The 24,722-nt window shown below is 41.9% G+C and overlaps 1 protein-coding gene across 13 annotated transcripts in view; it reads right to left on the reverse strand.

Annotated features, from left to right (window-relative positions):
• VPS13B (vacuolar protein sorting 13 homolog B) overlaps nt 1–24,722 on the reverse strand; it is a 921,736-nt gene that overhangs the window by 417,119 nt on the left and 479,895 nt on the right. For all 13 annotated transcript variants that reach the window (XM_038388370.2, XM_038388367.2, XM_038388371.2 and 10 more), the window contains exon 22: nt 16,183–16,310. In XM_038388370.2, coding sequence (XP_038244298.1) covers nt 16,183–16,310 — 128 coding nt within the window. The remainder of the gene's footprint in view (nt 1–16,182; nt 16,311–24,722) is intronic.

A 24,722-nucleotide genomic window follows, 5' to 3' on the forward strand; every position in this document is an offset into this window, starting at 1 on the left:
ATCTTGCATTAATGTAAGGATCTGACAATCCAAGGGAAAGAAAATGAAGTAATCTGCCAGTAAGAAGTCCTCAAGCTGGGGGTCAGATCCTGTTCATGGAAACCATCTGGTTGGGACCCTCCAAGCCACACCAAACACAAATGATCTTTTAAAAAAATATCCTATTCATTAATGTATCGCAGCTGTACTGAGTGTTACTTCACTTTTCCATGGCAACATCCTTTCTGTTTCAAGGATCTTATTTCAGTTTTGGTAGCAACATGTTCTTTTGCCAATACTGAACACATTCATGTGTTAAAGAGAAAGAATTATTACAAATTTTTGAAATGGAATCACCTCCTATTTTGATTTCTGTTATGTCAAGGGCTATAACATACACTAATGATAAATAAAGGATGAAAGAACTGTTTTGCCTTCTAATTAAAAAAATTAAATGAACCATATTGTATTTAAGTTTTTACTAACATATATACATTGAAAGGTGAGAGGATCACCAGGTTTCAGCTTTTTAAAAAGGAAAATATTAATTTACTAAAATAAGTGATGGCACAAGAATTGTTGAAGTAGTTTATACTATTTTTAAAATTATACACTGCATAAAAGGGAATGTTGTTCAGTAGAGAGAATTGTAAAATATGTACGGTATTAGGGCAAAATCATCCTGGCTGTGGAGTGGTCATTAAAGGCCCAAAATGCAGCAGAGGTGCTGCTGTGGAGGAGAGCGGAAATGATGTGAAAGGGATATCTACAGCCCTTTATGCTTCATAGTGATACAATTAAAAAGATTCACATCTTTTGATGTGCTGAGCCCTTGATAGCTAGCCCTGGCCAATCCCTTTGCTTGTTATAGGTGATAGAAATTGCCCAATGGGGGGAAACCTTGTAAGGATACCTCTAAGCTGTGTGGCTTCTGTCCCCTCAAAGTCCCAGCTCTGCAAATTTATTCCTGCAGTAAAAAGGCTGCTGTGTGTTTGTCTGATTTTTCTTGGTTTTTGGGGGGGAGGGGGGGAGAGAAAGACATATATGAGATCCAGAAACTGAAGAAATCCACTGGCCAGAAGTCTCATGTAGAGGGGTGGGATGTGGTCAACAATGAGGCCTGACGTGGCCAAGCTGCACAGGTGCTTGACTCCTACTTCCAAGTTGGGTAGTAGCGTTTTATCCATCTAGCTTCTCTGCTGGTGTCCCACACAAGCTCTGCTTATTTGTATGTTGCAAGGGAGATAGAATTTCACACTTAAAGTTTGTTTAAAAACATCTTAAAACATAACTGGTAATATTTGCTTGATTTCCTACTACTTTCCGAACAATGCACAGTTCACTGTGGACTAAATTTAAAACAATACTTTTATTTGGTCATGAAACCACAGAAATCGAAATTGATAAACTAAATTTGTAGATAAATCTTCCAAAATGGAAACATTTTATAGAAATTCTTGTGAAAACTTTAGGGACTCTCTTTCTGATGTTAGCAGGAAATGAGCAGGATCATCCGATCAGTCTCACTGTGTGATAAATAACCAATCAATTAATAGTCTCTCTCCCTCCCACAGCTACTCTATATTATTGAAAAAAGAAAAGGAGTACTTGTGGCACCTTAGAGACTAACAAATTTATTTGAGCATAAGCTTTCGTGAGCTACAGCTCACTTCATCACGAAAGCTTATGCTCAAATAAATTTGTTAGTCTCTAAGGTGCCACAAGTACTCCTTTTCTTTTTGTGAATACAGACTAACACGGCTGCTACTCTGAAACCTGTCTATATTATTGCTAAGTTACATGTTACAAAATCTCTGTGTCCTGTGCAAGGAACAAGAATATAAATTAACCTCATGATTAGATTTCTATTCTTTCAAAGAATAAAAAATTCAGTGGAAATTATACACTTTAGAGAAAATATTACTTCAAATAATTGCAGGAAACAGGCTTATTTTTCAAAATATTTTAAAGTGTATCTACTGAGCATTACAAATAATCATTGTATGCTTATTTGGTTGTCATTCACTGTAATTTTGCTCTTTAATTCATTTGGTTTTACTACAGATGCCTCATTATTCCTACTAGAATTCAGCATTAACAACCAATTAAAAATAATTGTTTATGCTGCTTCATGATTTTAGCAACTATTAATACCAGCAACATGTGAAAAGTGAGTACCTCCCCCACAGCCTAGCTGCCAAAAAAAGACTTCAAGGCTGCATATAAAACCCAACAACTAAATAATAGAAACTATTTATAGTTAAGATTATAAGTCTTTTTCACTGAAATACTAATAGTTTACAGCAAGTTCAATGCACAGTATCTTCATGCAAGGGTCTATCATGAGCAAAAAGGGCCAGGGCTAAACCAGTACCAGCCTTGGCTCCAAAATAAACTTTCCATGATTTTGGTTCAACACATTCACTTACTCAAACTTCCACTAAAAAAATAATCCTTTGATGATTTTAAGTTATCAAGTTCTGTTTTATCCAATGACCAACTGCAGACTTTTCTGTTGTATATTTGTTTTCATAAAAGATCAAGGAACATGCAAACTGTTTTAGAAAAAAAAGGCTAGAATCCAGGGATTTGATTTCAATAAGCTGATCACAATGTGACTCAGGGACTTTTTTCCAGAAACTAGGCTTTTTAACATCCACAGAAAATCTAAATATACATCCTGGTTAATTGAAAGCGTAAATATATTAGTCAGACTATACTTGAATTGAAAAATAGTGACATTACTCTTAATCTCCAGTACATTCAGATTGATACAAAGAAAATCAGACTGAGTCTTGAATGGCATATTTAAGATGAATTTAACAAAACAGGCATAGAGACTGGCAATTGAAAGAAAAGCATCTGCAAAGAAATCTACTCACCTTTTATATTTCAACAGGATGGGCAACCCTAAATAATGTCAAGTCATTGTTAGAAATCTATTCTTAAATTACAGATGTGGTATCTTATTAGGAGCGGATATAATTTTCTTTGGATGGCTACTCAATGTGCCTCTTTCCAACAAGTTAAAGAAAATAAATATTCACCAACATTTATCTATGTATAATGAGATGGTATGGTGATTAAAAGGCAGTGGAGAAACAGGGAAAATGGAAGAGAAACCAGGACAAGTAAGCAAGTAATGTGATTTAGGGACACAAACATGGAAAGTTTATTAAAAATTTGGGCATGCAATTTGCTACATTTCCTAGGCAACTCTAAGGGCATGTCTACACTGCTTCTGCAGTTTGGACTATGTGGGTGTGAATAACAGTGCACACCAAAGTGTGGCACTGTAACTCCACTACCTGGATGTGCAGGTATGAAATACCAGGTTTTTACTCAAAGTAATGTAATCCGGTTTGAAGAGAACTAAATTAATGTGAACTAGGAACCAGTTAGTTTGCGCCTGCAGCATCCATACAGAGAAATAACAGCACAGCACTTTGGTGCACACTGCTATTCAAACTCCTGTAGTCCAAACTGTGAGGCAGTGTAGATATGCCCTAAGTTACTCAGCACAACAAAAATAATTACCTTCCCTCATTCTCTGCTTTAAAAATATTGCAGTTTATAAGCTTCATTTCGAAAAAGACAACCTTTAAAAACTGGAAGCAAAATCTTACTGAGGGAAACAGAAAGGAGCACAAACTCTGGCAAGTTAAGTGTAAAAATATAATTAGGTAGGCCAAAAAAGAATCTGAAGCTCAACTAGCAAAAGACATAGAAACAAACAGCAATTTTTTTTAAGTACATCAGCAGCAGGGAACCTGCCAAAAAATTAGTGGGGCCACTGGACGATCAAGGTGCTAAAGGAGAACTCAAGGAAAACATGGCCGTTACGCAGAAGCTAAATTCATTCTTTGTACTGGGTCTTCACTGTAGAGGATGTATGGGAGATTCCCACACACGATTCATTCTTTTTAGGTAACAAATCTGAGGAACTGCCCCCAATTGAGGTGTCAATAGAGGAGTTTTGGAACAAATTGATAAATTAAAAAGTAATAAAACACAAGGACCAGATGGCATTCACCCAAAAGTTCTGAAGGAACTCAAATATGAAACTGCAGAACTACTAACTATGGTGTATAACCTATTGCTTAAATCAACCTCTGTACCAGATGATTGGAAGATAGCTAATGTAACAGCTCTTTTTAAAAAAAGACTTCAGAGGCAATCTGGGCAAATAAAGTCCAGTAAGCCTAACTTCAGTATGGGGCAAATTGGTTGAAACTAGTAAAGAATTACCAACATGTAAATGAACATGATATGTTGGAGGAAGACTCAACACGTTTTTTGTAAATGGAAATCATAACTCACCAATCTTTATGGGAGTCAACAAATGTGTGGACAAGGGTGATCGAGTTGTACTTGGACTTTCAGAAAACCTTTGACAAGGTGCCTGGTCAAAGGCTCTTAAGCAAAGTAGGCAGTCATGAGATAAGAGACCCAAGTCGCTGCCTTAGAAATTTCCGAGCTAAGGTATCTTTAAGGAATGCAACCGAAGTAGAAATTGACCTCCTGGAGTGTGTACAGATTCTGGACAGAGGCAACAGCTTGCACTCTTGATAAGTGATTAATGCAACTCGAGGACTTCCTGACGTCCTTAGTCCTGTCCAAGTAGAATGGTGCTCTTCTAATACCTAGCATATGCAAAATCACCTCCTTGTCGTCATAATGTGGTTTTGGGCAAAAAACAGAAAGATGGCTCTGTTGATTCATATGAAAAGTGGAGGCAACTTTAGGGAGAAACTTGGGATGAGGCCTCGGAGTTACTTTGTCTTTAAAAAAGACCATGAATGACGGATGTGCCATTTCTCCTATGACCCTAGCTGAGAAGATGGCAATTAAAAATGCTGTCTTCATGGACAGCTGTAAGAGACAGCAAATTGCCATGGGTTCAAAGGGAGGTCTAATCAAAGCTCTGAGAATTAAGTTAAGATCCCAGGTTGGAGTAGGTGGTCTCACATACATGAAGAGTTCCCAATGCCCATAAGGAATCTCTACATCAGCAGGTAAGCAAACACCGAGTATCCATCTACCTGATGGTGGAAAGCCATTATGTCCGCAAGATGTAGCTTAAGGAAGTTGAATGAGAGTTTTGACCTCTTGAGGTCTAAAATGTAGTCTAAGATCAGAGGGATGGAAGACAAGGTTGGGTCTGTGTGCTCAGAATGACACAAAACTTGGAATCATTTTCATCTTTGTAGTAAGTACGTTTAGTGGTTGACTTTTGGCTGACGACAACAACACGTCTTTCACCTCGTGAGAGCATTCTACCTCTAAGGTTTGGAACCAAGGAGCCGCCAAGCCTGGAGGTGGAGGGTGAAAGACCAGCCCATCGTTTTCAGAGGGCAGGTGGGTAATGGGCCAAAGAAAACCCGGAGGACATATTGTCATCTGTTTCAGGTAAGGGAACCAGACTTCTCTTGACCAGGATGGACAATCAGAGTAACTCTTGCTTTCTCTCATTGAATTTTCAGCAGAACCTTGGATAGAATAGGAAACAGGCAAAAAGCATTTAGGAGGTTTCTGTTCCATTGAAAGATGAGAGTGTCTCCCAGTGAGTGTTTTCCCAGGCTGGCCCTGGTGCAGTAACAAGGGCATCTCTTGTTCTGGTAATTAGCGAAGAGATCTGTAGTTGGGGCTACGCATAGGATGAATGTCTCGAAGCACCTCTGAGTTCAGTTCCCATACGTGGTTGTGAAAAAAGTTCCAACTGAGACCGCTGGCTGTCATGTTCTTTATCCCTGATACATAGACAGCTGAGATGAGCTCATTATAATAGATAAACCAATTCCAAAGTTTGAGTACTTCTGTGCAGATGTAGGGAGATATGGTGCCCCCAGGGTGATTTATATACAACATACTTGTCATATTGTCTGTCACCACCTTTGTGTGGGTGTTCTTGATGAAAGGCAGAATGTGTGCACAGGCATTCCTGATGGCCCTTAGCTCCAAAAGACTGATATGGAGGGTCGCTTCTGTGGAAGACCACTTGCCTTGAACCTTGCAGTCATTTAAGTGAGGTCCCCAGCTTATTAGGGAGGCATCCGTCATTAGAGTCAGTGTTTTTGGCGGCTGCATGATTGGAACGCCTGATCGGACATTGGATGGGTCTTTCCATCAGTTCAGAGAGTGTTTTACTGTGGAGGTCAGTGACAGCTGTTTGGTTAGTCTGTCCCTCTTCAGGGAATAGATAGAAGTGAGCCACATCTGAAGACACCTCATGAACATCAGGCATTTGGGGCAACGAAGGTGCATGTTGCAATATGACCTACCAGCTGCAGGCCATTCCTGGCTGGTGTTTGAGGGCTGGCCTGGACAGTCTCTATGAGATCTGTAATGGTTATGAGTCTGTGTAACTGGAGGAAGGCTCTTGCTTTTACTGCATTGAGGTCGGCACCAATAAAAGTCATTCACTGTATTGTGGTCAGTTTCGATTTCTGTAAGTTGCGCTGTAGACCCAGCTGTGCAAATGTGTGCATGGTTATCTAGGTGGCTTGTACGGCATCATGAAATGAGGGAGCCCTGAAGAGGTAATCATCTGGATATGGGCAGACCATAATGCCCAATGTCCGCAGGTGTGCCATTATAATGGAAAGATTTCAGAGTAGCAGCCGTGTTAGTCTGTATTCGCAAAAAGAAAAGGAGTACTTGTGGCACCTTAGAGATTAACAAATTTATTTGAGCATAAGCTTTCATGAGCTACAGCTCACTTCATCGGATGCATTCAGTGGAAAATACAGTGGGGAGATTTATATACACAGAGAACATGAAACAATGGGTGTTATCATACACACTGTAAGGAGAGTGATCACTTAAGATGAGCTATTACCAGCAGGAGAGCAGGGGATGGGGGGGGAGAAATCCTTTTGTAGTGATAATCAAGGTGGGCCATTTCCAGCAGTTGACAAGAACGTCTGAGGAACAGTGGGGGTGGGGGGCGGGGGGGGGGAGAAAAACATGGGGAAATAGTTTTACTTTGTGTAATGACCCATCCACTCCCAGGCTCTATTCAAGCCTAAGTTAATTGTATCCAGTTTGCAAATTAATTCCAATTCAGCAGTCTCTCATTGGAGTCTCTTTTTGAAGTTTTTTTGTTGAAGAATAGCCACTCATAGGTCTGTAATCGAGTGACCAGAGAGACTGAAGTGTTCTCCGACTGGTTTTTGAACATTATAATTCTTGACGTCTGATTTGTGTCTATATATTCTTTTACGTAGAGACTGTCCAGTTTGACCAAATGTACATGGCAGAGGGGCATTGCTGGCACATGATGGCATATATCACATTGGTAGATGCGCAGGTGAACGAGCCTCTGATAGTGTGGCTGATGTGATTAGGCCCTATGATGGTGTCCCCTGAATAGATATGTGGACAGAGTTGGCAACGGGCTTTGTTGCAAGGATAGGTTCCTGGGTTAGTGGTTCTGTTGTGTGGTGTGTGGCTGCTGGTATTTGCTTCAGGTTGGGGGCTGTCTGTAAGCAAGTACTGGCCTGTCTCCCAAGATCTGTGAGAGTGATGGGTCGTCCTTCAGGATAGGTTGTAGATTCTTAATGATGCATTGGAGAGGTTTTAGTTGGGGGCTGAAGGTGATGGCTAGTGGCGTTCTGTTATTTTCTTTGTTGGGCCTGTCCTGTAGTAGGTGACTTCTGGGTACTCTTCTGGCTCTGTCATTCTGTTTCTTCACTTCAGCAGGTGGATACTGTAGTTGTAAGAATGCTTGATAGAGATCTTGTAGGTGTTTGTCTCTGTCTGAGGGGTTGGAGCAAATGTGGTTGTATCGTAGAGCTTGGCTGTAGACAATGAATCGTGTGGTGTGATCTGGGTGAAAGCTGGAGGCATGTAGGAAGGAATAGTGGTCAGTAGGTTTCCAGTATAGGGTTGTGTTTATGTGACCATCGCTTATTAGCACCATAGTGTCCAGGAAGTGGATCTCTTGTGTGGACTGGTCCAGGCTGAGGTTGATGGTGGGATGGAAATTGTTGAAATCATGGTGGAATTCCTCAAGGGCTTCTTTTCCTTGGGTCCAGATGATGAAGATGTCATCAATGTAGCCCAAGAAGAGTAGGGACATTAGAGGACGAGAGCTGAGGAAGCATTGTTCTAAGTCAGCCATAAAAATGTTGGCATACTGTGGGGCCATGCGGGTACCCATAGCAGTGCCACTGATTTGAAGGTATACATTGTCCCCAAATGTGAAATACTTATCGGTGAGGACAAAGTCACAAAGTTCAGCCACCAGGTTTGCTGTGACATTATTGGGGATACTGTTCCTGACGGCTTGTAGTCCATCTTTGTGTGGAATGTTGGTGTAGAGGGCTTCTACATCCATAGTGACCAGGATGATGTTTTCAGGAAGATCACCGACGGATTGTAGTTTCCTCAGGAAGTCAGTGGTGTCTCGAAGATAGCTGGGAGTGTTGGTAGCATAGGGCCTGAGGAGGGAGTCTACACAGCCAGACAATCCTGCTGTCAGGATGCCAATGCTTTAGATGATGGGGCATCCAGGATTTCCAGATTTATGGATCTTGGGTAGCAGATAGAATACCCCAGGTCGGGGTTCTCGGGGTGTGTCTGTGCGGATTTGTTCTTGTGCTTTTTCAGGGAGTTTCTTGAGCAAATGCTGTAGTTTCTTTTGGTAACCCGCAGTGGGATCAGAGAGTAATGGCTTGTAGAAAGTGGTGTTGGAGAGCTGCCTAGTAGCCTCTTGTTCATATTCCGACCTATTCATGATGACGAGAGTACCTCCTTTGTCAGCCTTTTTGATTATGATGTCAGAGTTGTTTCTGAGGCTGTGGATGGCATTGTGTTCTGCACGGCTGAGGTTATGGGACAAGTGATGCTGCTTTTCCACAATTTCAGCCTGTGCATGTCGGCGGAAGCACTCTATGTAGAAGTCCAGTCTGTTGTTTCAACCTTCAGGAGGAGTCCACCCAGAATCCTTCTTTTTGTAGCGTTGTTAGGAAGGTCTCTGTGGGTTAGTATGTTGTTCAGAACTGTGTTGGAATTATTCCTTGAATCGGAGTCAGACTCCAACGAAAGACTGCTGAACTGGAATTAATTTGCAAACTGGATACAATTAACTTAGACTTGAATAGAGACTGGGAGTGGATGGGTCATTACACAAAGTAAAACTATTTTCCCATGTTTATTTCTCCCACTTCCTACCCCCCACTGTTTCTCAGACGTTCTTGTCAACTGCTGGAAATGGCCCACCTTGAGTATCACTACAAAAGGTTTTCTTCTCCCCTCCCCTCCCGCTCTCCTGCTGGTAATAGCTCATCTTAAGTGATAACTCTCCTTACAGTGTGTATGGTAACACCCATTGTTTCATGTTCTCCGTGTATATAAATCTCCCCACTGTATTTTCCACTGAATGCATCAGATGAAGTGAGCTGTAGCTCACAAAAGCTTATGCTCAAATAAATTTGTAAGTCTCTAAGGTGCCACAAGTACTCCTTTTCTTTTTATGATGGAAAGAACATTGAAGAATACCCTGGGTGCGGATGAGAGGCCGAATGGAAGCACCCTCCATGGATAGTGGTTCTGCCTGAAGGTAAACTGTAGAAATCTTCTGTGCAATGGTCGTATCAAGATGTGGAAGTAGGCACCTTGTAGGTCAAGGGCCAAAAATCAATCTGCTTGCTCTAAAGCTGTAATAATGGCTGCTAGTATGACCATCTTGAACTTCCACACCCTCACATATTTGTTTAATGCCCTTTAATCAAGACTTAGCCTCCACCATCCCTTCCACCATCCCCCTTTGGGGGATCAGGAAATAATGGGAATAAAACCCTTTGCCCCTGAGTTGCTGGGACTGGTTCTATGGCCCTTTTGCATAGCACATGATCTGTTTCCTGCTGAAGTAGGCTTTTGTGAGAAGGGTGCCTGAAGAGGGACAGGGAAGGAGGGTCAGAATGGGGGATGGATCTGTTGGAGGTGATCTTCTCCCAACTGCTGTGAAAGAGGATCAGGTAACTTCCAAAAGGGCACACCAGGGCAGATGTAGATGGCAGCTAATGTTGCTAAGTATAGTTGTTTGGGCCATTGACCAACCTGTCAAATGTGCTTAGAAGAGGCAGTCTGCAAGGTCATGGATTGGGGTACTGACTGCTTGTGCTTCTGAACTCTGGACCTCTTATGTTGTAGCTTGTAATAGTGCTCAGACGGTGGGTATTGAGGAGGTCATGACCTGTGCTGTGGCTGAGAGCTATATCTTCTCGTCTGTTCTGCAGAGTAGATTCCCAGGGAGCATAATCCCGGGAATCCTTCAACATGTGGGGAAAAGAGTCTGCCTTCTCCACAAAGAGCTTGGGTTTTTCAAATGGGAGATCTTCCACTGTTGTTTCCAGCTCTTTGTGCAACCTGGAAAGGTGTAGCCAAGAAGCCAGCCTCAATACCACTGCTGTGGAGACTTAGGGGGCCACTGTATCAGCTATATCGAGTGCCGTCTGTTGCACAGTTCTGGCTATTAACTGACTCTCTCTGACAATGGCCTAAAACTGCTCCCTTTGTGTCCCTGGTAAATGTTCCAGAAACGCATTGAGTTTTCTATAATTAATACAATTATATTTGGCCATGACAGCTTGGTAGTTTGTAACTATAACTACATCTTCCTCCCAAAGATATCTAGCCTCTTCCAATCCCATTTGTATGGGGTCAACTTGGCATAATGTTACTTGCCTCATGCATTAACCACATCCACTACAATGGAGTTGGGTTGTGTACATTGAAACAGGAAGTCTGTCTCTTTGGGAGGGATGTATTATTTTTGTCACCTCTCTTTTAGGTTGGTATGATGGAGGCTGGTGTCTGTCAGATGACTTTGGCAAGATCTAAAATCGCTTCATTAATTCGGAGGGCAATTCTGGACATGGAGGTGGTGTGCAGAAAATACACTAGCTTGTGATGTGTATCTGCCACCTCATTTAAGGTAATCTGCAGCTCATACCAGAATCATGGGTCAGCTTCATGGAATTGAGGACCCCCCTTATATTGTGATGGCAGATCATGATGAGAGGCCAGGGAACTGACAATCTCCTGGTCACCGTCAGACTCATCACTGAGTAAGAGTGGCGCTGACCAGGGTATTGATGGTACACAGCCCGTTGCTGAGAGCGATACTGGGTGCTGGGATGTGCTCCGTACAGGGGCCCTAGGCCTGAGTAATGGGGATTGCCATTCTTTCCCAACTGTCAGGTCTCTAGGGTACCGGAACTCTTGTGGTACTGTTGGCTCACTCAGTACCATGGAAGAGAGTCTGTGGCACGTTGTCAGCACTGATGGTTGTGTAAGTGAAGAGCACTTCCTAGATTGGAGCTTTGCCGCACCTGGTACCAAAGGTTTTCTCGGTGCCCCTCATTTAGAGGCAATATGGTATTTGTCTTTGTCCTTAGAGGACGGTATCACTGCCTCAGAGACTGAGCCCCTGGCATCTCTAGATGGTATGGCAGCGCTCACAGTGGAGGCACCTTGATGGTTCTAGGTACTACGCTTTGGAGCCACCAGTACCAAGGTGGCTGATCGCACTGGGGAACCTTTCTGACTGGCCAATGATTCAGTTTGGAGCCCTTTTCCTCAAACCTTTATGGGGAAATTTGCTGGTCTTTTCCATAACTCTACCCCCTTTGAAGTTGAAGGCTCCGGGAATGATCCGTGATCAGGACCAGAGTCCCCTGGAAGCTGAAGTGCCTTTGACATAAGGAGAAGTTTTAACTTCAGCTCCCGGTTCTTGCAAGACCTCAGCTTTAGCTGGTGGCAGAGGAAGCACTTCTGAAGGATATGGGACTCTCCCAGATTCCAGACACAGTGAGAGTGTCTGCCTGTTACAGGAATTAACTCCTTGCAGGAGAGGCAGTTCTTGAAGCCTGGATGTCCTGGAGGGGCTATCACCTTCTAGCAGTGAGGAATGCAGAAGAAAGTTCTTCTTTCCCTGGAGGAGTGGGAGATTCCCCATAAAGTATAGGAAACATAACTTTCTTTTTCTTCTTCTCCCTTCTCCTTAATAGTTAGTGTTTCCTTCCTCCTTCCAAAGGAGTAAAAAGGAAACACTAACTATTAAGGAAAACAAAAGAAACAAAAACAACTACTACTTATGCTAATTACACAGATAAGGAAAGGACAACTGCTCAGCCCTTGAAGATCAAAGGTGGTCCAAAACAAACTGAGGGGGGTTTGCTTGGGCAATGCTAGGTAGCCTTGAGGCAGACCACAAGGTAGGAAGAGCGCATGTGGGGCTGAAAGGACACTGAAAATCTTTGATTTGAGGCTCAGGAGCACAGATACACCTACAGTGGAGTATCCAGAGGGACACTACTTGAAGAAAAACATCTGCTCAGTGTGCAGCTCCAGTCAAAAAAGCTAAAAGAATTATTGGACTCATTAGGAAAGGGATAGCTAATAAGACAGAAAATATCATAATGCCGCTATATAATTCCATGGTATGCTCACACCTTGAATAGTACATGCAGTTCTGGTCTCCCCATCTCAAAAAGATATATTAGAATTGGAAAAAGTACAGAGAAAGACAACAAAATGACCAGGGGTAAGGAATAGCTTCCATATAAGGAGAGATTTAAAAAGTCTAGTACTGTTCAGCTTAGAAAAGAGATGACTAAGAGGGATATGACAGAAGTCTATAAAATTATGAATGGTGTGGAGAAAATGAATAAGGAAGTGTTATTTACCCCTTTTAAATAACACAAGAACCAGGGGTCACCCAATGAAATTAATAGGCAGCACATTTAAAACAAACATAAGGAAGTACAAAGAAAAGGAGTACTTGTGGCACCTTAGAGACTAACAAATTTATTAGAGCATAAGCTTTCGTGAGCTACAGCTCACTTCATCGGATGCATTTGGTGGAAAAAACAGAGGAGAGATTTATATACACACACACAGAGAACATGAAACAATGGGTTTATCATACACACTGTAAGGAGAGTGATCACTTAAGATAAGCCATCACCAACAGCAGGGGGGGGGGAGGAGGAAAACCTTTCATGGTGACAAGCAGGTAGGCTAATTCCAGCAGTTAACAAGAATATCAGAGGAACAGTGGCGGGTGGGGTGGGAGGGAGAAATACCATGGGGAAATAGTTTTACTTTGTGTAATGACTCATCCATTCCCAGTCTCTATTCAAGCCTAAGTTAATTGTATCCAGTTTGCAAATTAATTCCAATTCAGCAGTCTCTCGTTGGAGTCTGTTTTTGAAGCTTTTTTGTTGAAGTATAGCCACTCTTAGGTCTGTGATCTCACAGTCAACTTGTGGAACTCATTCCCAGGTGATGTCGTAAAAGTCAAAAGTATAACTGGGTTCAAAAAAGAATTAGATAAGTTCATGGAGGATAGGTCTATCTACGACTATAAGCCAAGATGGTCTGGAATGGAACCCTATTCTCTGGATGTCCCTAAACTTCTGACTGCCAAAAGCTGGGACTGGTCAACAGGGTATGGATCACACAACAAACTTTCCTGTTCTGTTCATTCCCTCTGAAGCATCTGGCACTGGCCACTCTTGGAAGATAGCATATTGGGTTAAGATGGACCATTGGTCTAACCCAATATTGCCATTCTTACATTCTTATGTAATAGGGCACACATTATCTGTTTGTTCTAACTTGTGACCCTCCCTTTCCTATCCTTTTTCTTTACCAGTTATCCTCATTTCCTTTGTCTTATATTGGTCCTAATCCTGAAAATTCTTACTTATGCAAATGAGCACACTGACTGTACATGATCTTCTCAATATCCACATCAGCAGCTCACAGAAGTAAAGGTTTGCAGGACAGTACACTTAGACACAAATCCTGCAAAGACTTGTACACATTTAGCTTCATGCCTTGTGAGAGTTTCCATTGACTTCAAATGGGAGTATGTGCAGGGCAGCAAATTAAGCATGTGTGAGTCTTTGCAGGATTGGAGCCTAGAGTCTAAAGGCCAAGTTTTTAAGAGTTATTTAGGCATCTAAAGATGCAGATATGTGGTACCTAATGGGATTTTCAGAAGGGTTAGGTGCCCAACTCCCAAAGGGAGTTGGATGCTTAGGTACTTTTGAAAACCCCACTAGACACCAATCTACATTTTTAGGCAGCTAGCTACATTTAAAAACCTGGTGTTAAGTTCTGTGGGACAACAGTGTCCTTTTTATTTCTGTAAAGTGTTTTGTGATTTTACAGAACTATTTCAATATTAAAATAGATAAATAATACAGTTTCATATTCATGGTGCTCAAAATCAGAAGACATCTGATTGTCTCACAAAAATATAACCAAAATTACAAACTGTAGATAAGAAATTATTTGAAAAATAAGAAAGTGGATCTAGCATTAAAAAAATCTACCAACATCCTAACATCAAGGAATTGAGCTAATAGATGTTTGTTATATAACAGTTTATCTTCACTTCCAGAATTTTTTTTGAGAATGCACAAATCTATTTGCACAACCTCCTTTAATTTTTGCAAAAAACCCCCAGACAATATATAATTCCAACATTTTTTACTTCTTTGCAAATATGAAAAACTGAGTATTTATTTCAATTGATCAATATCTTTCATACACCTCAACATATGAGCTAACTTTTTATTTTCCTGGCAGATACTTTGGTTGCAAAACCCCAGACATGTTATTGATAAAACAGAGAAGGTCACCAGGAGAAATTTTGGACAGAAGAGACAATTAACACTCCTAAACACCCCATGCCCTTCACCACCCAATTCTCTCATTCATAACTTACTCCTTTATTATCATCATCATCATTTGTTTGTATTTCAACAGAACCTTCATGCCTCAATCCAGGATCATGGCCTCATTGTGTTGTACACTGTACAAACACATCATAAAAATACTTTGCTTACCAGTAAATATCTGACTCCTCTTTTCCAGCTGTCCTCTTTCCCAGTGGTGAAAATGATACAGGGGAGGGGAGAGACAAATCTGCTTAGAAACTATGAACCCAGGACCTGACTCAAAGCCCAATGAAATCAATAGATAGTATTCCATCAACTTCAGGAGGTTCTGTATTCAGCCACAATTATGAAGCCCTTACTCAGAAAAACTCCCATTTTCACACCCTATCCTATAATGAAGTCAATGAGAGTTTTCTCTGAGTAAGTAATAAGTAAAGTGAAGGCTTTGGTATTTGGCTATATACAAGTGAATAAATTGGTATGCAGAAGGGGTAATGGAAGATCCAATGGTTATGCTTCCCCAATAATAATTTTTAAGTACATGAACAATGTTTTGCTGTCATATTTTATACCATTGAATGGTTTCAATAAAGAAAAAATCTGTTAGTCATTCCACAAATATTATGCTAACTTTGGATAATTTCTGAGTGTCAGTGTGCATGTGCACACATGTGCACGTATGTATATACATACTCGTTTGCCTCTGTGCACACATGGAGATGAAAAATGGATTTGACAAGGAGCTAGGACTCAGGGAGAGAACTGATACTAGGGGGAAAATGTATGTGATCATGTACTTCAAGACTGTATCATAATGCATGCACAAGGGAGTTGAATTAAGGTTACACAGGAAACCTTAATTGAGGCATTTCATAACTTCTGAATGCTTGCCTTTGCAACTTTAGTAACATTCTTTTAACATAGTTTATTTGCGTGTGGGGGGGTAAATATGTACATTGTTTTAAAAAAGCATTGCCTCTACTGAGCTCAAATTTATGCAGAACAGAATTGTACAGTTTAGTCTGAGCAGTCTACTTGTTATCTTGACAAAGAGGCAAAAATTTAAGTAGATGAGATACCACTATGACTGCATTAATTACACATACTATTTCCATACTTAAAAGAACTCAAATAGTTTATTTTTAGAAAGAAAACTGCTCTGTGGGGCCAATTACAGCTGGTGCAAGACCTCCATATGTGATATATAAAAAAAGTTTAATTCTTCATACAAATGTTGTTCAAGATTCTTCTCCTTTTAAAGTTAAGTAGAAATATAAGTCCATTGAATACATATATTTTAAATTATATGAATCCTTAGTGAATTTACCAAACAGCCATATTTTAATTTTCAGTCTCTAGTATTTTTAAAGTAAAATACGATAAGTAAAATACGATAATAAAACTGGGAAGCTGTTTTTACAGAGATTTTTTTAAAAGTGCTAAAGTGCATGAAAATTATCATAAAATGTGGGAAGACATAACTTTTCTCACTCCCTTTTCATCTTACCTGAAGTGTAAGGCGTTTAACTGCATTCCACACTATCCCAATACATTCTTTCATTCTCTCCTCCGGACTTCTGCAGCTCTCAGATGAGGTCAGCATGCCTTTCAATGGAAGTGACAAAGGCCTAGATTCTAAAAAAACATACACTAGTTAATTGGATGATATGTACCCTCACTCAGTAACTGATTACTAGTACTACTGACAGTACATTATTTTTTTCTTTAAGGTCTATAAATAGTTTGTCTCCGTTCCCGAATTTAAAATGTGCATTTCAGTGTTTACACTGTACAGGAGAAACTTGAGCGAATGAGTATTGTTTTATTTACTAGCTTTAAGCTTGGGAAGGGAATACTATCAATTTTTGAAGTGCCACTGTGGTGAGAAATTCAACATTTTAACAGCATTTAGAGACATCCTAAATTTTTCCAACATAAGCTGCTAAAAAAATATTATGAAGCATGCTTAACCTAAGCAATTAAAGTCCGTTTTCAACGTGTGATGGCATATTTGATGATGTACTAGTAATAAGTTTTCCACTTAATTTGCTGCCTGGGTAATCTAAATGAAGATTTAGTTCTGTAAACTTGTTGCAAAGAGCAAAACAGTGTCCATGTTAAAATTCAGTCTTTGACTTGGTATCTTTAATTATTAATTTAAAGAAAGGTTTTTCAGAAAGCATGCCAAAATATTTAAGAAAACTAAACCATCATTTAAATATTGTTCCTAAACTTTTAAAAATCTAATGGGCTTAAGAAAATTCTAAAATGCATAAAAAGCATCATAAAATGTTGGAAAAAATAAAATTTTCTAATAAGGAAAAAACAAAAAGTAACTGCACCATACTATATTAATAATATATTTAATTTAGTTATAACATGTGAATATGAAAACGATTTAAACGAGGAATTAATTTACAAGTATGCCCAGCAGAATCAAACTACCAGACTGTCAGAATGTCTGGCCCTTTAAGAGGAGATGGGTCTCGGCCCCACCTGTGACACAATTAGCTTACCTCCCTGAGTGGTGAGAGCTGGAATGATCATATGATTTTATGGGTCATGTGGCTCAATTAGATCTCTTAGGGAAGGGAAGTCCTCGGAGGTTGGGTTTCAAGTTCCTTAATAGAGGATACTGCTAGTGGGAGAGGAAGCCGGAGGGGGTGGGTACAGTTTCTATGGCAATACCATTCCATGCCACTCTTACTTCTGTGCTGATGGCGGCGGCACTCTCTTCAGAGCTGGGCGCTGCTATCTAACTGCCCAGGTCTGAAGGCAGCAGCAGAAATAAGGGTGGCAAATCCTTTAAGGGTGGTAAATACACGTGTCACTATTAGGGCATGCCAGGAATTGAAGTTCTACCAGAATCAATGTTGGAAACAAGACAAGCAAGAAAAATCATGCACATTTGTTTATATATCAAAAATCTACCTGAACGGAGATTGGAGGAACAAAAAAGAGGTCATATCAGAGAACACCTGGACATATGGTAATCCTACCCAGAGGTGGAGTGGAGTAGAGGAGAGATTAGGAGGAACGCTCCAGGAAGAAAGCCCTGGTAGCTGCTGCTCAGCGAAAGAGCAAGGAGTGACCCAAAGGAACCCAGGAAGGGCTGACGGGGACAGACTGAACAGAGCCTGGGAGTGGCTGAAAACTAAACTAATGTCTAGCATATGGATCCGTTGCTCCTCCGGGAAAATACACCACCTGGTTCAAATGAAACTGAGAGACCACCCTGGATACAAACTTCAGGTGTGGCCACAGTGTAACCTTGTCTCTCGAGAACTGCATGGAAGGAGGCACAGCCATCAGGGTCTGCAACTCACATGCCCTCCTGATAGAGGTAATGGCTATCGAGAATGCAGTTTTTTGAGATAGGAGCGGCAGTGGATGGGAAGCAGGGGCTTGAAAGGAGGCTCCATTAGAGCCGCTAAACCCATGTTCAGGTCCCACAAGACGACCATCTCAGACTGGAGGATTGCAGGTGAAGAAGCCTTTTCAGAAATCTTGTCACCATGGCATTGGAGAAACCCAATTTTCCTTAGACAGGGGGATGAAGTGCCAATATTGTTACCAAGTGCACTCTCAGACAACTGCATGCTAGGCCTGATTCCTGAAGGTGTAACAGGTATTCCAAGATGTCCTGGATGGAAGCCTCCACCAGATGGTTCCCATGGGCCAAAGACCACATGGAAAACCTCTTCCACTTAGCCAATTAGGCCGTTCTAGTCTTCCTATTTTTAAGTACGAACTCTTGGACAACGTCCGAGAAAGTTTTTGGAAAGTGTTGGTGACAACTTCCTGGTGCAAGTGCTGGAGGAACCAACTAGAGGTCGTGCTCCTCTTGACCTGCTGCTCACAAACAGGGAAGAATTGGTAGGGGAAGTAGAAGTGGGTAGCAACCTGAGTAGCAGTGATCATGAGATGGTCAAGTTCAGTATCCTGACAAAAGGAAGAAAGGAGAGCAGCAGAATACGGACCCTGGACTTCAGAAAACCAGACTTTGACTCCCTGAGGGAACTGAAGAGCAGGATCCCCGGGAGGCTAATATGGAGTCCAGGACAGCTGGCTGTATTTTAAAGAAGCCTTATTGAGGGTGCAGGAACAAACCATTCCGATGTGCAAAAAGAATAGCAAATATGGCAGGCAACAAGCTTAGCTTAACAGAGAAATGTTTGGTGAGCTTAAACACAAAAAGGAAGCTTACAAGAAGTGGAAACTTTGACAGATAACTAGAGAGGAGTCTAAAAATATTGATTGAGCATGCGGAAGGCCAAAGCATAATTAGAATTGCTAGCAAGGGATGTGAAGGGTTTCTACGGGTATGTTAGCAACAACGAAGTGGTCAGGGAAAGTGTGGGACGCTTACTAAATGGAGGAGGCAGCCTAGTGACAGATGATGTGGAAAAAGCTGAAGTACTTAATGCTTTTTTTGCCTCAGTCTTCACGGTCAAGATCAGCTCCCAGACTGCTGCACTGGGCAGCACAGTATGGGGAGGAGGTGAGCAGCCCTCCGTGGTGAAAGAACAGGTTAAGGATTATTTAGAAAAGCTGGACATGCACAAGTCCATAAGGCTGGATGCAATGCATCTGAGGGTGCTGAGGGAATTGGCTGATGTGATTGCAGAGCCATTGGCCATTACCTTTGAAAACTCGTGGCAACTGGGGGAGGTCCCGGATTATTGGAAAAAGGCAAATATAGTGCCCATCTTTAAAAAAGGGAAGAAGGAGAATGGAGCAGGTCCTCAAGGAATCCATTGTGAAGAACTTGGAGGAGAGGAAGGTGATCAGAAACAGTCAACATGTATTCACCAAGGGACCACTCAGAGAGAAAACTCTGCTGAGATGATCCACAAGATGGTTCTGGACCCCTGTAAGTGGACAGCTATCAGGGTGATTTCCTCTTCAATGCAGAACTGACACAGGCTGATCACCTCCAAGCAGAGTAATTTGGAATGAGCTCCTCCTTGTTTGTTCACATAGTACATTGCAGTGGCATTGTCCGTGTTAGTATGTGAACCACTGAATGCCTGATGCAGTCCTGGAATGTACAACATGCATTGTGGATGGCCCAAAGTTTGAACAGGTTGGTATGGAGCGAGGCCTCATGTTCTGACCACAGACCCTGCCTCCACAGCAAGTCCAGAGGTACTCCCCAACCCAAAAGCGACATGTCGGTAACCGCTGACTTGGTCAGAGAGGGCTGAGTGAAGGGGACTTCCTGCAACACATTACATGGGGACTCCCACCAGTGTAAGGACTCCAGAACTGATGGATGAAGGTGAACCATCCTGTCTAGAGAACGCAGGGCAGGCCAGTAAACTGTCCTAAGCCACATGTGAAGAGGACAAATGTTTAACCTGGCAAGATAGATGACCTGGGTACAAGCAGACATGTGGTCCAACAGGCTCAGGCACACACAGGCAGTTATGGATGGTTGTGATTGCAAACTGAGTCACAGCTGTTGAATCTCCTGGAATGCCGTCAATTTAATGGACTCTAACAGGACCCCAATAAATTCTATTTGCTGAGTTTGACTTTACTGTAGGCTGACTTTACTGTATTTAGAAAACAGTTGAGTAAGCATAATGGGGTGTGGATGTGGTAAGAATCTCCTCTCTGGAGCTGCCCTTCAGCTGCCTGTCACTGAGGAGGGAGGAGATATGGATTCCCTTCCTCCTGAGGTATGCCATGACCACTGCCATGCATTTGGGTGAAGACATGCCGGCCAGAAGCGAGACCAAACAGGAGAATCATTTACTGGAAGTGGCTGTCTCCTACCATGAAGCAAAGTTATTTCCTGTCACTCCACCGAATGGCCACATGGAAGTAGGCATCTTAAAGGTCCAGAGCAGCAAACCAGTCATTCTGAGACAAAGCAGGGAGGACAGTTGATAGAATGACCATGTGGAACCTCAGGTATTTGATTAACTTGTTGAGACTGCGAAGGTTATGGATGGGCCTCATCCTGCCCTTGGATTTTGGTAACAGGAAATATTCAGAGTAGAACCCATGATCGCAGTGTTGTCACTGAATCTCCTCCACCACTCCCAACTCTAGCAGAGAGCTGACCTGCTTGAAAAGCAGTATTTCATGAAAGGGGTCCCTGAAGAGGAACAGGGAGGTGGGGTGTGGAGAGGAACTGGATTGCGTAGCCCAATCTGACAGTGTCCAGGACCCAGCTGTCAGATGTTATCGAGATCCAGGCATTGTAAAAATGAGCCAGTCAGTCCCCAAAAGAATGGGGGGGGACATCGAGGGATGAAGAAAAACAACTGTAACAGAGCTCTGAAACTATGAGTTAAAAATGGGCATTTACCAGCTGCCAAAGGAGGGTGTGCAAAGCGGTCGGGCCCTGAGCTTCAGTGTTTCCTCTTGTGAGACATATCACTCTTCCTGGGGCTGTCCTGCTGTCTCAGAGGAAAGGTTATACCACCTGCTGTGGTCTGTGTGGCTGTTGCTGTGCCCGTAATGAGTCTCTACACGGGTGACATGTATATCCTCAGACACCTTAAGGGAGCCCTTAAATCCTTAAAGGAATGCAGGGTTTCATCAGTCTTGTTCGAAAACAAAGTTCTGCCATCAAACTGCAACATCCAATACAATCCCTGAGTTGTGGAGCAAAGAAGCCCTGATCATAGTAATTGCCAAGGCCATAGCCCAGGCCCAGGCATCCACCACATCAACAGCAAGACTGCACTGAGGTTTTTACCACCAAGCAGCCCTCAGCAACAAATGCCCAAAATTCAGCCTGGGAAGCCTCAGGCAACTGCTCCTCAAATTTGGCCATAGCCAACCAGTTGAGGAAGTCATCTTGCATTTATTGGAGTTTGTTTACCCATAAGTTATTGTGATGTTGCACCCCATAATGCTTTATGGGAATATGCTTATGAATGTATATATGACATAACTGGAATATGTTTTATGCTACATATGCCATGTAACATATCTCGGTAAAGGTTATAATCTACGAAATATATTCATTCTATGTGTATGCATGTATCATTTTTGTATTCAAAGTTATGAATATTGGCTGTGTACTTGTTTGAGTTTAAGTAGCCTTAGTAAAGCATTTGGTCAGTTTCTTGAGAAAGGAATGTGCAAATTAAGTGCCCAATCAAGAAACGAACAATTTATGAGTCAAGTACGAACAATTTATGAGTTTACCCTGTATAAGCTTTACACAGGGTAAAACAGATTTATTTAGGATTTGGACCCCATTGGGAGCTGGGCATCTGAGTGTTGGAGACAGAAATGCTTCTTAAGCCGTTTTCAGTCAAGCCTGCAGCTTTTAGGGGATGTGGTTCAGACTGAGATCTATGTTTGTAGCAGGCTCACATATATAGCTCAAAGAGGCAAGGTTCTGGAGTCCCAAGCTGGCAGGGAAAATGGGTTAGAAATAGTCTCAGGACATCAGGTGGCAGTCGCAAAGGGGTCTAATGAGTTTGCTAAAACGTAAGCCACTGAGTAATTGATCAAGGGATCTAAGGGATTAGAAATGTGATTTAAAAGCAGTCAAGGGGAAAATCAGTCTCCAAATATCTTTTAAAAAAAGATTTAAAAGCTGAATGGATCACAGATTTTCTTGTGGAAAATCCTATCATTCAATTAGTTCTCTTCATATGTTTAAAACTGCCTAAAACATTTCTCTTCCCCCCCACCTTTCCTTTTTCTAAAATGGTCTGAGTTCCATTACATATATTATACAGAAGCAAAAACACTTGAATAAAAGATTTACTGAGGCTTGCTCCCTAAGAATAGCTCCCTCTCACTAACCCAAAAGGAGAAAAATGAGCAATTTAGAAACACCTACATCTGCTTTACACTTGCACACTTAGACTTTTTTTTAATTACACAGGAGTAGAATTAATAATATCCTTGTAACCACTGTTCAGCATGAAATCAGAGCTCCCTCATGTCTATGTATATAAAGTGGCTTACAATTTAAGGGCAAAGTTTTACTCTCATTTATATGAGTACAGCCCCACTGAAGTCAATGTCCTGCTGCAACAGAGAAGATTTTGTTGCATGATGTATTGTTGCTAGTTTAATATGTAGATATATGCAAAAGAGGACTTGCTAAACTACAGTGAAAACATCCTGCAGTAGACTGTTTCATACCCTCACATCTCTCCAGTTCCTGCTAATTTCTTCTAACATGCAGCTCTAGGTTTAGCCCCATCAAAGTTGCAACAATATATGGTAAATTTATTTCTGTCCAGAGGGCATGATGTGTACAACTGTTTGATGGGTATCGTGAATAGCTGCATTTACATTTGCCTGAACCATCACCAGGCAGAATCAAGGGTGTTTAAGAAACAGAAAGAATATTCACCAACCTTTTATTTTTGCTCTGGCACAACAATAACAGCTATTCCTAGATTACCGCTGTTAGAACCATTTGAATAGCTGAAGATTTCTTGAGGAAAGTATATATAGGGGTGACCAAATTGTGGCTCGCAAGCCACATGCAGATCTTTTACAGTTAAAGTGCGGCTGATGGAGCTCCCCATGCCCGGCCCCCATTCTCTACCTACCTCCCTGCAGTTCCCATCTGTTTGCCACTACCTCTCCCCACAGCTGCAGCTCCTAGCTTACTGGCTCCAGCACCTGCCATACCGGGAGGGGTCCTGAAGGCACCATGTGACTAAGCAGGACCAGCAAACCCTGGCAAAAATCAGGGGAAAGGGGAACGTGATCCCATGTGGCCCCCCCATATGTTGCCTCTGGCGAGGGTTGCCAACTTTTTAATTCCAGAAAACCAAATACCCTTGCTCCATCCACTGCCCCTTCCCTTTCCTGAGGCCCCGCCCCCACTCCCTCCATCCATCCTCCCTCCATCACTTGCTCTCCCCCACCCTCTCTCATGTGCTCATATTCAATGCAAGGCCCAAACACGCATATTTATTGTTTTGACAGATGTATTATGCTAATTTCAAGTTTTATTTGTTACAGGACGGTAGAGCTGGCAGCAAAATAGTGAAAAAGCGTCATTTAAAAAAATTAAATTTCACAAATGTTTTCATGATTCTTTCCCTCCCCTCTTCCCATTTTTTGTAACCAGCTCCATGTTTTTTGTTCACTAAAGTTATTGTAATTTTATTTGTGGAATTAGAACTGCACATGATCACAGCTGCAATGGGTCCATTAAAGGCCCACTCCTGAAGCCCAAATACAAATCCATAGAGCATAACCACAGAAATGCACACCTGTCATGTACACCTATATAAATAAATCTGTAGAAACTGATTCCCACACCTACATGCAGATACACACGTGTATTCATGTGTGCACCTCTAGCATACATAACACATACATTTCCACATTATTTATTATTACAATTGTTGTTTAGTGCCTAGAGACCCCAACTACAGTCAAAGCTCCAAGGTGGTAGGTGCCGGACATACACATAAAAAGAGACGGTCTACACAAAGTTTATGAAGTAGCTAGACAAAGATGGGGAGAAACGTATGATACATTGGCTCTTCTGCAATTACTAGTCAGCAACATTCACTTTTTAAGAAATAATACATTTCTTTTAGAGTTCCCTTCTCTTTTAAAAACTTGTTATGAAATGAATACACACATATTTTATGTCATCAATTTTTTTGTGCGCAAGCCAGCAAAAGGAATAAAAGTCAAAAGGTCAGGCTGCAAATTTTATTCACACAGGTATACACACACCTCCTTAAACACACGCAGTGCTTGCATGCACACACTTGCCTACACAAAGACACCCAGCCAGGAAGGGAGGAGGGTGGGCTGGAGGGGAAAAGATGGAGGTGGTGATGGTGAAGAGGATGGGGAGGCCACCGATGAGAGCAGGGTGGGGGTGAGAGGGGGCAGTGAAGGAGAAAGGAGGGGGTGTAGGGGTATGTGGGGTGGATGGGGATCCTGGGCAAGGCAGAAAGCTACAGGTGCATAAGGATGTGGGGGGACAGGGGTCTATAGGGACATAATGGGAGTGCAGCAGTGTATGGAGGTGAATGGGGTGAGGGACATGGGGGTGGCAGCTCTGGGAGGTGGAGAGGATGGGTGGGAGAGCGC

Source organism: Dermochelys coriacea, chromosome 2, assembly GCF_009764565.3.
Source record: "Dermochelys coriacea isolate rDerCor1 chromosome 2, rDerCor1.pri.v4, whole genome shotgun sequence".
Lineage (NCBI taxonomy): Eukaryota > Metazoa > Chordata > Testudines > Dermochelyidae > Dermochelys > Dermochelys coriacea.